This window comes from Sapajus apella, unplaced genomic scaffold (genome assembly GCF_009761245.1).
Source record: "Sapajus apella isolate SASKATOON/1434 unplaced genomic scaffold, GSC_monkey_1.0 scaffold1, whole genome shotgun sequence".
Lineage (NCBI taxonomy): Eukaryota > Metazoa > Chordata > Mammalia > Primates > Cebidae > Sapajus > Sapajus apella.
In genome coordinates, this window is record NW_022436941.1 from 77,459,555 (window position 1) to 77,474,664 (window position 15,110).

General features: G+C 33.3%; 1 protein-coding gene across 4 annotated transcripts in view; it reads left to right on the top strand.

Moving 5' to 3' along the window:
* Positions 1 to 15,110, top strand: part of ERCC8 (ERCC excision repair 8, CSA ubiquitin ligase complex subunit) — a 78,775-nt gene that overhangs the window by 46,147 nt on the left and 17,518 nt on the right. For all 4 annotated transcript variants that reach the window (XM_032280105.1, XM_032280127.1, XM_032280118.1 and 1 more), the window contains 5 exons: positions 299 to 380; positions 1,424 to 1,492; positions 2,740 to 2,806; positions 5,455 to 5,555; positions 6,720 to 6,844. In XM_032280105.1, the coding sequence (XP_032135996.1) occupies positions 299 to 380; positions 1,424 to 1,492; positions 2,740 to 2,806; positions 5,455 to 5,555; positions 6,720 to 6,844 (444 nt within the window). The remainder of the gene's footprint in view (positions 1 to 298; positions 381 to 1,423; positions 1,493 to 2,739; positions 2,807 to 5,454; positions 5,556 to 6,719; positions 6,845 to 15,110) is intronic.

Sequence of the window (15,110 nt, forward strand, 5' to 3'; positions counted from 1 at the left end):
CCCCTCCCCACCATGGTGGGTGGAGAGGAATATGGTTAGCCACATGCTTGTATTTTCTTAGTTTCTGGGATTTACTGGGAAAACCTATTTTTTTTTCTCATAGAAGGGAGAAGAATGTTATAAATAACAGGATTTCAAATTATCAAGGTTTTTTGGGGTATTACATTCCTATGTTTAAGTTGAATTGCTAATACTCAATTTAAAAATTGCTAAAAATTTAGGGAAAAGTAAATAGCAAATTTATTGCTTTGTTTTTATAATTTAAACTTACACTTTTTAAATGCTTTTTGATTACCAGACTGCAGATGTATTTAATTTTGAGGAAACAGTTTACAGTCATCATATGTCTCCAGTCTCCACCAAGCACTGTTTGGTAGCAGGTTTGTAAGTGTATTCGTTTGTCTTTTGGCATATTGAAAACTTTCTCCCTTTTTATATCTAGTTAGTTTTGACATAGACATTTTAAACCTGAGGAATATCACAATTCATTTTTTTAATATATGTACTATCTATATTCAATTCAACAGATATTGTGCAAGTCAAGCACTATCTAGTGGCCAGGATTCAGAGATTAAGAGCATATTTCTGACCTCTAAAGAGTTCCTTTTAAACCACCAAAATTTCAGAGATTTTACATGAATAAAATTTGGCAACTTTCCCAATTTGACACAATAAAACAAGGAAATTATTTCCTTCTCTAAGTTTGTGTTTCAAATTAAGCATCAATTTATATAAAAGCACCTGCAACAAACATTTTCATATATAAGGAAGAAAAAATTATTTTCTAGTATCAGGTATCTGAACCCTGTGATTCATTATTTCTGTGGCACCATGTAGGTCTCTACTTCTGGACATCAGTCAGCTGTTTTATTCATAAAGAAGAGCTAGGAACTAAGTTGTCTTTGAGTTCCTTTCAGTCTGTGTCCAGAGTTTCTGTGAACCTGTTACTAGTGATTGGAAGTATATCATTAACTTGGAAAAACTAAGCTATTAAAATACAATGATTTGATTTGATAAATGGAATAGAACTGTACATACATACATTTACACACATTTACCAAAATTAATTTCCTGGGTTTGATATTGATTTGACGTTAGTTACTTCACACGTAATCATGGGGAAACCTAGTGAAGGGTACACAGTCCTCTTTATACTTGCTTTGCAACTGCTTGCAAATCTGCAATTATTTCAGAATTAAAAATAAATGTAATAATAGAGGTCTCTTACTAGTAAAATATAACTGTAGTTAAAATAACTTTTCTAAATGTAAACGTGAAAAATGACTTGAAACGTCTTTTTGGCATATATCTTTATGTTTCTACATAGATACATGAAAATGTCATGATTACTAATGATAATGTCTTGTTTCCTTTTAATGATGATTTATAATAAAATTTTCTTAAATCGTTTTTGTTTTTACAGTTGGTACTAGAGGACCCAAAGTACAACTTTGTGACTTGAAGTCTGGATCCTGTTCTCACATTCTACAGGGTATTTTTATTTTATTTCAAACAGCAACTACTTTGAGCAAAGCATTCAATAAAAAGAAACATTACTAACAATGTATTCTTTGTGAGTGACATGACTGATGTATTTTGTGCTAGTTGTTAAAAGTCAGCAGGGAAATAAAGATCCTTCTGTGCATTATTCTTATAAAATTGAACTATTGAAAAGACATTTATATGAACAATGGTCATTGGGGAAGCTCAAAGGATGTGAAAAATAGGTCTAACTCAAAACCTGGTGTTATTTCTACATTTAAAAAAACGAATGCATTTTTAAAAAAATGCATTCTGGAAAAAAAAGCAGATCACTTAACTCTGAGAGGATCAAAAGATGTGGGGAGGTTTATTTGTTTGCTGGAGAGAAGAGTATTGCATATTTATATGGTGGAGAAAGAGTACCAGTATATGTGTCTCGTGTATTATGTAATATTCTGGCTAATGAGTAAACGTTGTTCTTAATATTTAGGTGCGTTTTTTCTCAGAATATTTTAGAAAAATATATCGAAGTAATTCTGTGGTAAAGGTATATTAATTTAAATTATTCTTGCTCCTTTTTTATCAGTATTAGATTGTCTAATCCTAAACAATAAAAAGATAGAATATGATTTGTATATTTTTACTTCTCTCAGAAACACATAACAAATATATTAAGAAAATTTGGTGAGATGGGTAGCATTTTTTGACATTATTATGAATTTCTATTACTATAAGCTGGGCAGATGAAAATGTCTGCTGTGAATAGTTCAGTTAGGTAAAAGTGAATTAAAATGTTGAACTCACCCTTTGAACTTATTACCTGTGCTTTCTAGAAAAAAAACATTTTATATAAATGCTTTTTTACAGTCATGAATTAAAGTAATTTTCACTTAACAACTTTATGAGAAATGGGAAGACATTTTTATCCTTTAAAATGTTTATCTTGTATGTTTTATTACAGTACTTGAGCTTGAGTTATATGGATTGAATGACATAAGCTAACAACTGTATTTAAAAAGAAAGGCTTACTTAACTCTATTCAAAACCAGTTATTTTACAATAAAATGCCATGTGTTAGAAATACCCCTATAAACTTCACATTAGCATTGAAATGTAGATTATTATAAGTGTGAGAAATGATCATATCTATTCACATTGAATATTTAGCCTCTCTTCAGAATCAGGTGAAATTATTGGCATTCTATCTTTGGATTTTTCAAATATCTTGCAAGCCTTTTCATACAGTTGTATTTGCAGGTCATAGACAAGAAATACTGGCGGTTTCCTGGTCTCCACGTTATGACTATATCTTGGCAACTGCAAGGTAAAATTTAATTTATTTGCTTTGAAGTGCATTTTAGCAATTAATAAGCATTTAGAAAAGACTATGTAATGTATGTATTTTAACATATTTAATTATTAATTAGATCCTTTAAAACTGAAGTGTTGATTTAGAGATTTTAATTCATGTCACCAAAAGATATCTGCCTTTGCTTTCTAATTCCAATCCTATCCATTTTCAAGGTGTTTCACCTTAGAACACAGAGGAACTCTGTTGTGTCATTCTTTCACACACAAATATAACACTGTGCTAATTTTTAAATAGAGCATTTTTATTCATTATCTTTAACCTAGAATTATTTTGAATATGATATAACATATCCACACATTCACTAATTCTATTTTCTAATATTTAATGATTTCCTCCCATGTGCCAAGCATTGTACTAGGGACACAGAGGTAAACCAAGGCTTCGAAAAGCCAACAATCTAATGATCTAATGGGGCATATAGTCAAAAATCAGTGATTACAGGGCATCCTGAAAAATGCTTTAATAGAGGCACATCTTTGGTAGGTGTAATATAGGAAAAGAAAGCAGGATCACTTAGAGAAGATCAAAAGATGTGGGGAGGTTTATTTGTTTGCTGGAGAGAAGAGTATTGCAGCATTTATATGCTGGGGGAAGAGTACCAGTAGAGAGAAACAGGTAAAGATAAGAAATGGAGAGAATAGGTGCTGCATCAGGACCTTGAATACACAGAAATGGGTGGTATCAAGGATCCAGATAAGGGTGGAAGGGACACCTGGTTTGGCACATGAAGAGTACTGTGAGACTACATGGAAGAGGAAAAAGTGGAAGTGAATACAATTAAGTTGGTAGCTTTGGCAGAGATGCTGAAGATGTTCAGACTGAAAGGCTTCTCTTGGTTTTTAGGACTTGATGTCATCTCTTGAAAATATAGGAATGAAGATGCAATTTTGAGGAAAGATAGCATCGATCTTGAATAACAGATTGAAAGAGAGAGAGAGCTGATTAAGGGTGCATAGAATTACTGGGCAGGTGTTCTCAGTTGAAGATGTAGATCACAGGTATACCAAGCCACAGCAATTAAAACATTAAATGAAACAGACTTAACAATTTTTAGTGTCTACAGGAAAGTACCTCAGTGCCTGAAAATTGTAGACGTCGTGGGGAAAAGGAAAAAAATAAAATCACAAAAAGGCTTGTAGGAGGGATCGAGGACCTAATGAAGTAGAAGTATGAGAGTTAGACTAAGAAAATTTTAGAACTGAAGGGAAAAGAATTAGTAATCAGATATTTTGATATATTTTCATAAAGCTTTAAGTAGAAGAAAAATTATTACAAAAGCTATTCATATTAGTTTTATAAAGATCTGTGTCTGGATTGTTTTTGAGTTGCCAGCCCTCTTTCCCTGTCACAGGTTAGGCCCTAAAGAAGCTTCTCTTAATAATTAACAAAATATAATGTTAAAATTTACGATTTCTGAAGTGCAGCAAGGTCTAGAATTATAGCCGTAAGACTGACTGAAGAGGTATGAAGGTTAGGAGTTAGGTGCTGGTTATGCTTGGGTGGATTTTACATTTTTCATGCTTAACTTGGTTTTCCTGAGAACAGAGGAGATCTAAGAAGCTTTCAATTATAAGAATGCCCCAGGAATTTGAATCAGTACCAAAATGGACCTAGTAATCAGTGTTAAAAGTTGGATATATTCAAATCTAATCTATTTCAGAAGACACTTAAATCCTCATACAGATTTCATTTCCCTCAGCTGGAAAGAAAGAAAACCAACTTAAGAATGGGAAATGCTAGCTTTTTGCTGACTATTCTAGTTGGCTAGGTTTGATGGTCATCTGTGAAAAGAATCAAGATTTTTAAAAACCAATAAACCCTGTGTGTATATTTTTAAAAAATTTATAAATGAAAAATAGGCTTATAAAAATGTAAAGTAATACTCTCTCTTATTAAAATGGCATGGATAAGCCCCCTGGGTTACAATATTGTTGAGGTCCTTGTGAGGACACGATAGCATCAGATGAACTGATTAGGAGCACATCGGATTGCCAAGCATTTTTCTTTAGGAATAGCCTAGAAACTGAAATAGATGTCTGATCATAGATTTTGCTTTCTTCTTTTTGCTTTCTTGAAAAAAAATGGAAGTAAGTGTCTAATTTCTAGGAGACATTAAATATAGTTTTCATATATCTGGTAAAGATTGATTTGAGTACAGGAAACCAAATGGAAATGCATTGTCCTCGTTATTCACCTTATTCCTACCATTTTTAATATAAAAAGGAGAAAAACACCAAATCATACCAAATGGATCTTTCAGCAAAGTGAAATTGGTTAATTGCTTGTTTTGAAAGCATTTGGATAACAAGCAGTAGAAAAGGTGTGGTAAGGAACTTACTAGGAGCAAGCTACAGGCCTCTCTGGTCCTTGGGAGAAAAGATGCTGATATAATTTAAAACAACATAAAAAGCAGCAGAACTTTATTCTTGTTATCTGAAAAAGAAAGGTTACTTTTTTTTTCTTGCTGTTTACTCACTTATTTGAATTACTGTTAACTATTGAATAGTTGCTGAAAAGAGAAAGTTCAACAACCCTAGTGTATATGTACATTTGCATCTATGTAATGAGACCTTTGTCAATGTAACATTTATTCTTCTCAGTGCTGACAGTAGAGTAAAATTATGGGATGTGAGAAGAGCATCAGGATGTTTAATTACTCTTGATCAGCATAATGGAGAAAAGTCACAAGCTGTAGAATCAGGTAAGGAAGAATGCATTAATAAAGAAATACAACAATGATAGTTTTTTTTACATTGAAAATTTTTAATTGAAGCCAAATAATAAATGCATATTGACAAATTGCAAACTTTATGATTTTTTAAAAGGCATTCATCATATATCACTTTCTTAATTTATGTAAACTAAATTATGATTCTCTTTCTTTAAGATATAAATAAAAATGGCACTTTAAATTTGGCCCTAAATTTTCAAAAGTAGAAACTTTTCTGAATTAACCTGCTTTACTTATTTTGTTTTTGCTCCATTGAGGCCAACTATACAAATTCAATGCCATTTAAAAAATCACAATAAATTACAGAAATAGTAACGTTTTGTGGCCATTGTATCAACATAAAATTGTGTTAAATGTGAGTCAGCTGTAATCCATGTGACAAAGTACCTAAATTGCATTTTTACAGTAGAATTTAATTCCTGTGTAGAAATTTTGATTCAGAATTAATTCTGGACCAGATATGTATTAGAATGAACTATATAAAACCTATGGTTGTTTTATATAGTTTTTTTTAAACTACATAAAATTTCATAGGTTTTATATAGTTTTATATGAATATATTAGAATGTACATAGTTTTTTTAAAAACTATATAAAACATGTTTTATATGTTTTTAAGTTAATTAGCCTATTTTAGAATTATGCTTTCTCAAACTTGTTAATTTTTAAAGTGATACATCTTTTGAGACTACAACAGTCATCCTTTTCCTTTTAAGGTTTTTTTTTTTTAATGGAAAACACCAGAATTACTAATTTTAATAGTCCATTGAATGATTTTTAGGTTAGCAATAAAAATATTATATAAGAGAGACGAAAGGTGTTTCATTTTAAATTTTAGTGTTAAGCTACACACTTAATTGAATTTGATAGCACAACTTCCTCGCTGGAAAAAAATAGTATGTCTGGTAGAATTTTTTTCTCTTTTTTTGTTTTCTTCTATTTTTATGCTTCTGATTAATATTGCTTATCCTATTCAAATAATCTGAAGGGTTGGTTAATTTTAACTATAAGCCACTTACATTTTTTAAGTAACTCAATTTGTTGCCCTTTAATATGTTTAAATAATTATATCATCAAACATTGAATATGTTCTGAATACAAGAACAGATAAACTGAACTATATTTTTCATTGCAGCAAACACCGCTCATAATGGGAAAGTTAATGGCTTATGTTTTACAAGTGATGGGCTTCACCTTCTCACTGTTGGTACAGATAATCGAATGAGACTCTGGAATAGTTCCAATGGAGAAAACACACTTGTAAGAGATTTTTAAGTATATTTTTGGGTATAAATTAAAGAAATGGATCTGTAACATACACTTGATGTTTTTCAGTATATTTAGCTCATTTCTTCCCTTTGAATCACAGCTCTTTTTAAAAATGTGTTTCTACTATGTGAACTAGTAATTACCAACTCAAGACAACCCACCCCTACCCACCACCTACCGCATTCCCCTTACTTAGCAGAAAAATCACTGTTCCACTGAGCCACTCTGTTCTTAATGGGAGTGCAAAGTATAGTAGAGAAGAATAAAAGACTGAGAACTACTGATATAAAGTAAACATATGGAGCTAAGTAATGAAATTTTTATAGGTTAAGTATCCCTAATCTGAACATCTGAAATATGAAATGTTCCAAAATCTGAAACTTTCTGAGTGCTAGCATGACACTCAAAGGAAATGCTCATTGGAGCAGTTCAGATTCTGAATATTCAGATTAGGGATGTTCAGCCAGTAATGCAAATATTCCAAAATCCAAAATACTTCTAGTCCCAATCATTTTGGATGGAGATACTTAACCTGTATTATATATGACTTGTAAACAAAATTCACAATGAATTTTATAGTACCAGAACATGTAGTACTTTATTTAATACTACTGAAATAAATATATTTGGAAAGTACATTCTTATATGGCAATTAATTTCCAGTACTTGTTTTGATGGTATGCCTATGGTTTATTAATTTTCAGAATAAACTACCAAAAGCTTATAGTTTGGTGATAATATAGTTAATATTTATTGAGCGATACTGTGCTAATAATAATTAGCCTTTAATTTGGCAGGCAGTATTAGACAGCAGTGGGCAAAACATGGAAACATCCTGTCCTCATGGAGCTTACATTTCAGCAAGAAGATGAAAGGCATTAATTAATGGACAATCACATAAGGCAGTCAGAGTAGGCTTCACTGAGGTGACACTCGACCTGAAGGAAATGGGGAAATGGCTCATCAGTTATTTTCTGGGGTACAGCATGCTAGTCAGAGAAAGAAATAAAGTACAAAGACCCTTAGGCAAGACCTTGCTAAGGATATGCAAGGAAGAGCTAAGAGGCTCTTGTGTTGGAATATGAAGAGAATAACTGACAAGGAACAGAAGGAACTAAGGTACCAGAGCACACAGGCCCTGCAGGCCTTTGTAATGGCTCAGGATTTTCTCTGGGTGAGATGGAAAGCCACTAAAGGCTTGTGAGTGGAAAAGTGATAGGATCACTCTGGAAGAGTAGCTGGGCATGTGTGTCAAATTTAATATGAAGAATATAAATGGTACTGAATGTATATATAAATTGTTCATGTGGTTCTATTCCATTTTTCTTTCCTTCTTAAAGGTGTGTCTTATGCCCTTTGGATTTTTTCTAGTAAGGCCATATCTAAAATACTGTGTTGAAAATGGATAATACCTTTTACAGTGGATCAAAGTAAAAGTAACTCGTATATAGATTACTAGGGTATCCCAGCAACTGACCTACATAGAATACTTACAGGAATTTGGGACATTGATACCAGAATAAACAGACAGAACCAGTTCTGCCATTTAGTAACTTCTTTTTTTCATTTTAAAGTTGACAGATGAAATGGTACATATTTATCATGTACAGCATGATGTTTTGGAGTAAATAGAATATATACATTGCAGAATGATTAAATCTAGCTAATTAACAAATGTATTATCTCATAGTTATTTTTGCAATAAGAATACTTAACATCCACTCTTCTTGCATTTTTCAGTAGCACAGTATATCATAATCAACTGTAGTCACCATGCTGAACAATAGATCTCTTCCTCCTATCTACCTGTAATTATGAATCCTTTGACCAACATCTCCCCAGACTCCCCTTTCCGCTAACCACCCCAGCCTCTGGTAACCACCATTCTCCTCTACTTCTAAGAGATCAACTTTTTCAGATTCCACATATGAGCAAAATCATGGAGTATCCATCTTTCTGTGCCTAGCTGATTTCACTTAACATCATGTCCTCCAGATTCATCCATGTTGTTGCAAATCACAGGATTTTCTTCTTTTTTATGGCTGAATAGTATTCCATTGTGTATATATACTACATATTCTTTATCCATTCATCCACTGATGCACACTTAAATTGATTCCATATCTTGTGAATAATGCTGCAGTGAATATGGGAGTGCAGATATCTCTTTGACACACTGATTTCATATCGTTTTGATATAAGCCCAGTGGTAGGATTGCTGGATCATGTGGGAGTTCTATTTTTAATTTTTTGAAGAATCTCTATACAGTTTTCCATATGGCTGTTCTAATTTACATTCTCACCAACAGTGTGCAAGAGCACCCTTTTCTCCACATCCCCTCTAACACTTATTATCTTTTGTCGTAGAGATAATAGCCATAATAACAGGTATGTCTCACTGTGGTTTTTATTTATATTTCCTTGATGATTATTGATACTGAACATTTTTTTGTATGCCTCTTTTGGCCATGTGTAATTCTTATTTTGAGAAATGTCTTTTCAGGTATTTTGCCCATTTTTTAATAGGGCTATTTATTTTCCTGGTCTTGAGTTGTTTGAGTTCCTTATATAGTTTGGATATTAACCAAATATATATGGTTTGCAAATATTTTCCCCTATTCTGTATGTTGCCTTTTCACTCTAATGCTTATGTCCTTTACTGTGCAGAAGCTTTTGAGATTAATGTAATCCCATTAGTCTATGTTTGCTTTTGTTGCCTGTGCTTTTGAGGTCATATCCAAAAAGCCATTGCCCAGACTAATGTCATGTGGCTTCTCCCTTGTATTTTTCTACTAGTTTTTTAGTTTCAGGTTTTATATGTAAGTCTTTAATCCATTTTGAGTTGATTTTTTTAATATGGTAAGAGAGAGGATTTACTTTCACGTTTCTGCATTTGTAGGTCCAGTTTTCTCAATACCGTTTATTGAAGAGATTATCCTTTTCATATGTGTGTTCTTGGCATTGTTGTCAAAAATCAGTTGGCTGTTAAATGGATGGATTTATTTCTAGGTTCTATTCTGTTCCATTGATCTGTGTGTCTGTTTTAATGCCACTATGATGCTGTTTCAGTTACTGTAGCTTTGTAGTCTATTTTCAAGTCATGTCTCAGCTAAAGTGTGATGCCTCTAGCTTTGTTCTTTTTTCTCAAGATTGCTTTGGCTATTCAAGGTCTTTGGTGGTTCCACATGAACATTAGGATTTTTTTTCTTTTCCTGTAAAGAATGTCATTGATATTTTCATAGTGATTGCATTGCATTGAATCTATAGATTGCTTTTGGTAGTATGGACATTTTAACAGTATTAATTCTTACAATCCATGAACACAGATTATTTCTGTTTATTTGTGTTTTTCTAATTTTTTTTTTTTTTTTTTTGAGATGCAGTTTCGATCTTGTTGCCCAGGCTGGAGTGCAATGGTGTGATCTCGGCTCATTGCAACCTCCACCTCCCAGGTTCAAGCGATTCTCCTACCTCCCCCTCCCGAGTAGCTCAGATTATAGGTGCCCATCACCATGTCCAGCTAATTTTTTGTATTTTTAGTAGAGACAGGGTTTCACCATGTTGGCCAGGCTGGTCTCGAACTCCTGACCTGAGGCAATCCACCCACCTTGGCTTCCCAAAGTGCTGGGATTACAGGCATGAGCCACTGTGCCTGGCCAGTAATTTTTTTTTAATAGCTATTGTAAGTAGAATTATGTTCTTGACTTCTTTTTCAGATTAGTTTACTGTTAGTGTATAGAAACACTACTGGTGTTTGTATATTGATTTTTGTATTCTGCAACTTTACTGCATTTATTTACTAGCTCTAATAGTTTTTGGCTGGAGTCATCAGGGTTTTCTATAAGATTATGTTATCTGCAAATAGGGACAGTTTAACTTCTTCCTTACCAATTTGGATGTCTTTTCTTTCTCTTGACTAATTGTTCTTGTTGGGACTTCTAGTACTGTGTTGAATAGAAGTAGTGAGAGTAGGCATCCTTTCTTATGTCAGATTTAGAGGAAAAGCTTTTTATTTTTCCCCATTCCGTGTGATGTTAGCTTTACTGTGTTTAGGTACATTCATTCTATACCTAATTTGATGAGAGCTTTATCATGAAGGGATTTTGAATTTTGACAAACGCTTTTTACATGTCTGTTGAAGTGATCACATGCTTTTTATCCTTCATTTTGGTAATGTGGATACTGTATCACATCTGTTGATTTGCATATGTTGAACAATCCTTGCATCCCTGGGATGAATCCTACTTTATCATGGTGAATAATCTTTTTAATAAGTTGTTAGAGTAGATTTGCTAATATTTTGTTGAGGATATTTACATCTGTGTTCATTAGGAATATTAGCCTGTAGTTTTCTTTTTTTTTTTTTCTTTTTTTCTGAAATGGCGTTTGCTCTTATTGCTCAGGCTGGAGTGCAGTAACGCAATCTTAGCTCACTGCAACCTCCACCTCCCAAGTTTAAGTGATTCTCTTACATCAGCCTCTCAAGTAGCCAGGATTACAGGCATGCACCACCACACCCAGCTTTTTTTTTTCTTTTGTATTTTTAGTAAAGATGGGGGTTTCACCACGTTGGCCAGCCTGGTCTTGAACTCCTACCTCAAGTGATCTGCTCACTTTGGCCTCCCAAAGTGCTGGGATTACAGGCATAAGCCACTGCACCTGGCCTGTGGTTTTCTTTTTTGTTGTTTTTCCTGTGTCATCTTGGTATCAGGGTAATGCTATCCTTGTAGAATGACTTTGGAAGTATTCCCTCTTCAGATTTTTGGAAGAATATGAAAGAGTCTGAAAGAATTGATATTAATTCTTCTTTAAAGTTTAGTAGAATTCATCAGTGAAGCCACTTGGCTCTGGACTTTTCTTTGATGGCAGACTCTTTATTTGTGATTCAATATCCTTACTTATTAGCCTGCTCAGATTTTTTTGTTTCTTTACAATTCAGTTTATGTCTTCTAGGTTATCCAATTTGTTGGTATGGTATTGTTCATAATAGTCTTTTGTGATCCTTTGTATGTTTGAAGTATATCTGGTATCAGTTATAATGTCTCTTTTTTATCTCTGATTTTGTCTGCTCTCTTTTTTCTTTTTAGTTAGTCTAACTAAAGGTTTGTCAATTTTGTTTCTCTTTTCAAAAAACAACTCTTCATTTCCTTCATCTTTCATATTATTTGTCTAGTCTGTATTTTATTTATTTCTGTTCTGATATTTGTTATTTCCTTTCTTCTACTAATTTTGGGTTTACTTTGCTCTTGCTTTTCTAGTTCCTTGAGATAACAACATCAGGTTGTTTGTTTGAGGCCTTTTTGTTTTCATATAGACATCTATTGCTATAAACTTCCCTTTTAGAACTGCTTTTGCTGTATCTCATAGGTTTTGGTAGTTATGTTTCTGTTTTTATTTGTCAAGAAATTTTTAAGTTGCTCTTTTGATTTCTCCATTGACCCATTGCTTCTTCAAGAGCATGTTAATTTCCATGTACTTACGAATTTTTCAAATTTATTCCTGTTACTGATTTCTGGTTTTATATCATTGTAGTTTGAGAAGATACTTGATACTATTTCCATCTTCTTAAATTTGTTAAGCTGTGTTTTATGGCTTAACATATGATCGATCCTAGAGAATGTTTTATAGTCAATTAAGAAGAGTGTGTATCTTCAGCTGTTGGATGGAATGTTCTGTATGTGTCCATTAGGTACATTTGGTCTGGAGTACAGCTTAAATCTTATGTGTCTTTGTAGATTTTATATGTCAGAGTGATCTATCCATTGCCAAAAGTGGGGTGTTGAAGTCTCCTGTTATTGTCCTACAGTCTATCTCTGCCTTCAGGTCTATTAGTATTTGCTTTATATATTTATGTACTCCAATATAGGAAGCATATGTATTTACAATTGTTATATCTTCTTGCTGAGTTGATGAGTTGATCTTTTTATCATTATGTAATGACCTTCTGTGTCTCTTTTTACCACTTTGACTTAAAGTCTATTTTATCTTGTATAAGTATAGCTACTCTTGCTCTCTTGGTTTCCATTTGCATGGAATATTTTTTTTTCCTACCTTTACTTTTTTTACTACCTTTACACTCAGTCTGTGTGTGCCCTTACAGGTAAAGTGAGTCTCTTGTAGGCAGCATATACATTGGCCTTGTTTTCTTATCTGTTTGCCATTCTGTGTCTTTTGATTGAAGAATTTAATCTATTTATATTCAAGTTAATTATTGATAGGCAGGGAGTTACTGCTACCATTTTGTTCATTGTTTTTTAGTTGTTTTGTAGATCTTTTCTTCCTCTTTTACTGTCTTCCTTTGTGGTTAAGTGATTTTCTCTAATAGCATGTTTCTATTCCTTGTTTTTTGTTTTTAGTGAATCTATCATAGGTTTCTGCTTTGTAGTTACAACAAGGCTTATAAAAAAATCTTTTAACAGGTTATTTAGGCTGATAACAACTTTACTTTGATCACACACACACACACACACACACACACACTACATTTAAATACCACTTTCCCCACCTCATATTTTCTATGTTGGGGTATGACAATTTACATCTTCTAATATTGCATATCTCACAACAAATTATTGTAGTGATTATTATTTTTAACAATTTTGTCTTTTAACCTTTTTGCTAAAGATAATGCGATTTACACACCACCGTTACAGTATTAGATTATTCTGAATTTGACTGTTTACTTTTACTAGTAAGCTTAATACTTTCAGATGTTTTTGTGTTATATATTAGGATCCTTTTCTTTCAGCTTGAACTTCCTTAGCATTTCTTGTAAGACAGGTCTGGTCGTGATGAACTCCCTCAGCTGTTGTTTGTCTGGAAGTCTTACCTCTCCTTCATTTCTGAAGAACAGCTTTTCTTGATACAGAATTCTTGGTTGGCAGGGTTTTTTTTCTTCTAACAATTTAAATATATCATCCTACTATCTCCTGGCCTTTAAGGTTTCTTCTGAGAAGTATGCAGCTAAGTGTATTGGAACTCTATTATATGTTATTTGCTTCTTTTCTTTTGCTGCTTTCAGGATTCTCTCTTTGTCTTTAATCTTTATTTACATTAAATATGATAAGATACCTTTGACCTTCTTATACTTGAATATTTGTATCTTTCTACCAGTTTGGAAAGTTTTCTGCTATTATTTCTTTAAATAATCTTTCTATCCCCTTTATTATCCTCTACTCCGTCTATTCCCAATAACACATGTATTTGCTCTTTTGATGGTCTCCCTTAAGTCCTGTAAGTTTTTGTTTCTTTTCATTATTTTTTCTCTTTTTTTTTTTTTTATTTTTTTTTGTGGTGGAGTTTTTTTTTTTTTTCCCAGGGTGGGGTGGAATGGGGCGATCTCGGCTCACCGCAACCTCCGCCTCCTGGGTTCAGGCAAATTCTCCTGCCTCAGCCTCCTGAGTAGCTGGGATTACAGGCACACGCCACCATGCCCAGCTGAATTTTTGTATTTGTAGTAGAGACGGGGTTTCACCATGTTGACCAGGATGGTCTTGATCTCTTGACCTCGTGATCCACCCGCCTCGGCCTCCCAAAGTGCTGGGATTACAGGCTTGAGCCACCGCGCCCGGCCTATTTTTTCTCTTTTACCTGTCTTCAAGTACGCAGATTCTTTCTTCTGTTTCTTCAGATCTTCTGTTGATGCAGTTTTCTTCAGTTCTGTATTGCAGTTTTCATTTTGTTCATTGTGTTCTTCAGTTCTTCTGTTGATGCAGTTTTCTTCAGTTCTGTATTGCAGTTTTCATTTTGTTCATTGTGTTTTCTAGCTCCAAGATTTCTCTTTGATTTTTAAAAAATTAATTATTTTAATTTTTTAATTACATTTATCATTCTAGTCAGTTTTCCTCATTGAATGGCTTCTCTGTGTGTGTGTGTGTGTGTGTGTGTGTGTGTGTGTGTGTGTGTGTGTGTGTATTAAGTTTCTAGAGCTTCCTTAAAACAGCTATTTTGGATACTTTATTAGACCATTCCTGTATTTCATCTCTTCTTTTGGGCCAGTTATTGGCTCCTTGTTTTGTCTTTTGATGACATCATGTTTCCCAGATTGCTCTTTGTCCTTGTGGTCATTCATCAATGCCTGTACATTAAAGAAGTAGATACTTACTTCAGTCTTTCCAGTCTGGCTTTGTCTGGGAATGTCCTTCAATAGTAAGTCTACCCCAAGATTCTGGGCTGTTCATCTGGTATCATCTCTAAGCCCTTGACAATGGTAGCACTATAGGGTGCCCTATGCCCAGGACTACCATGGCTTGGCACA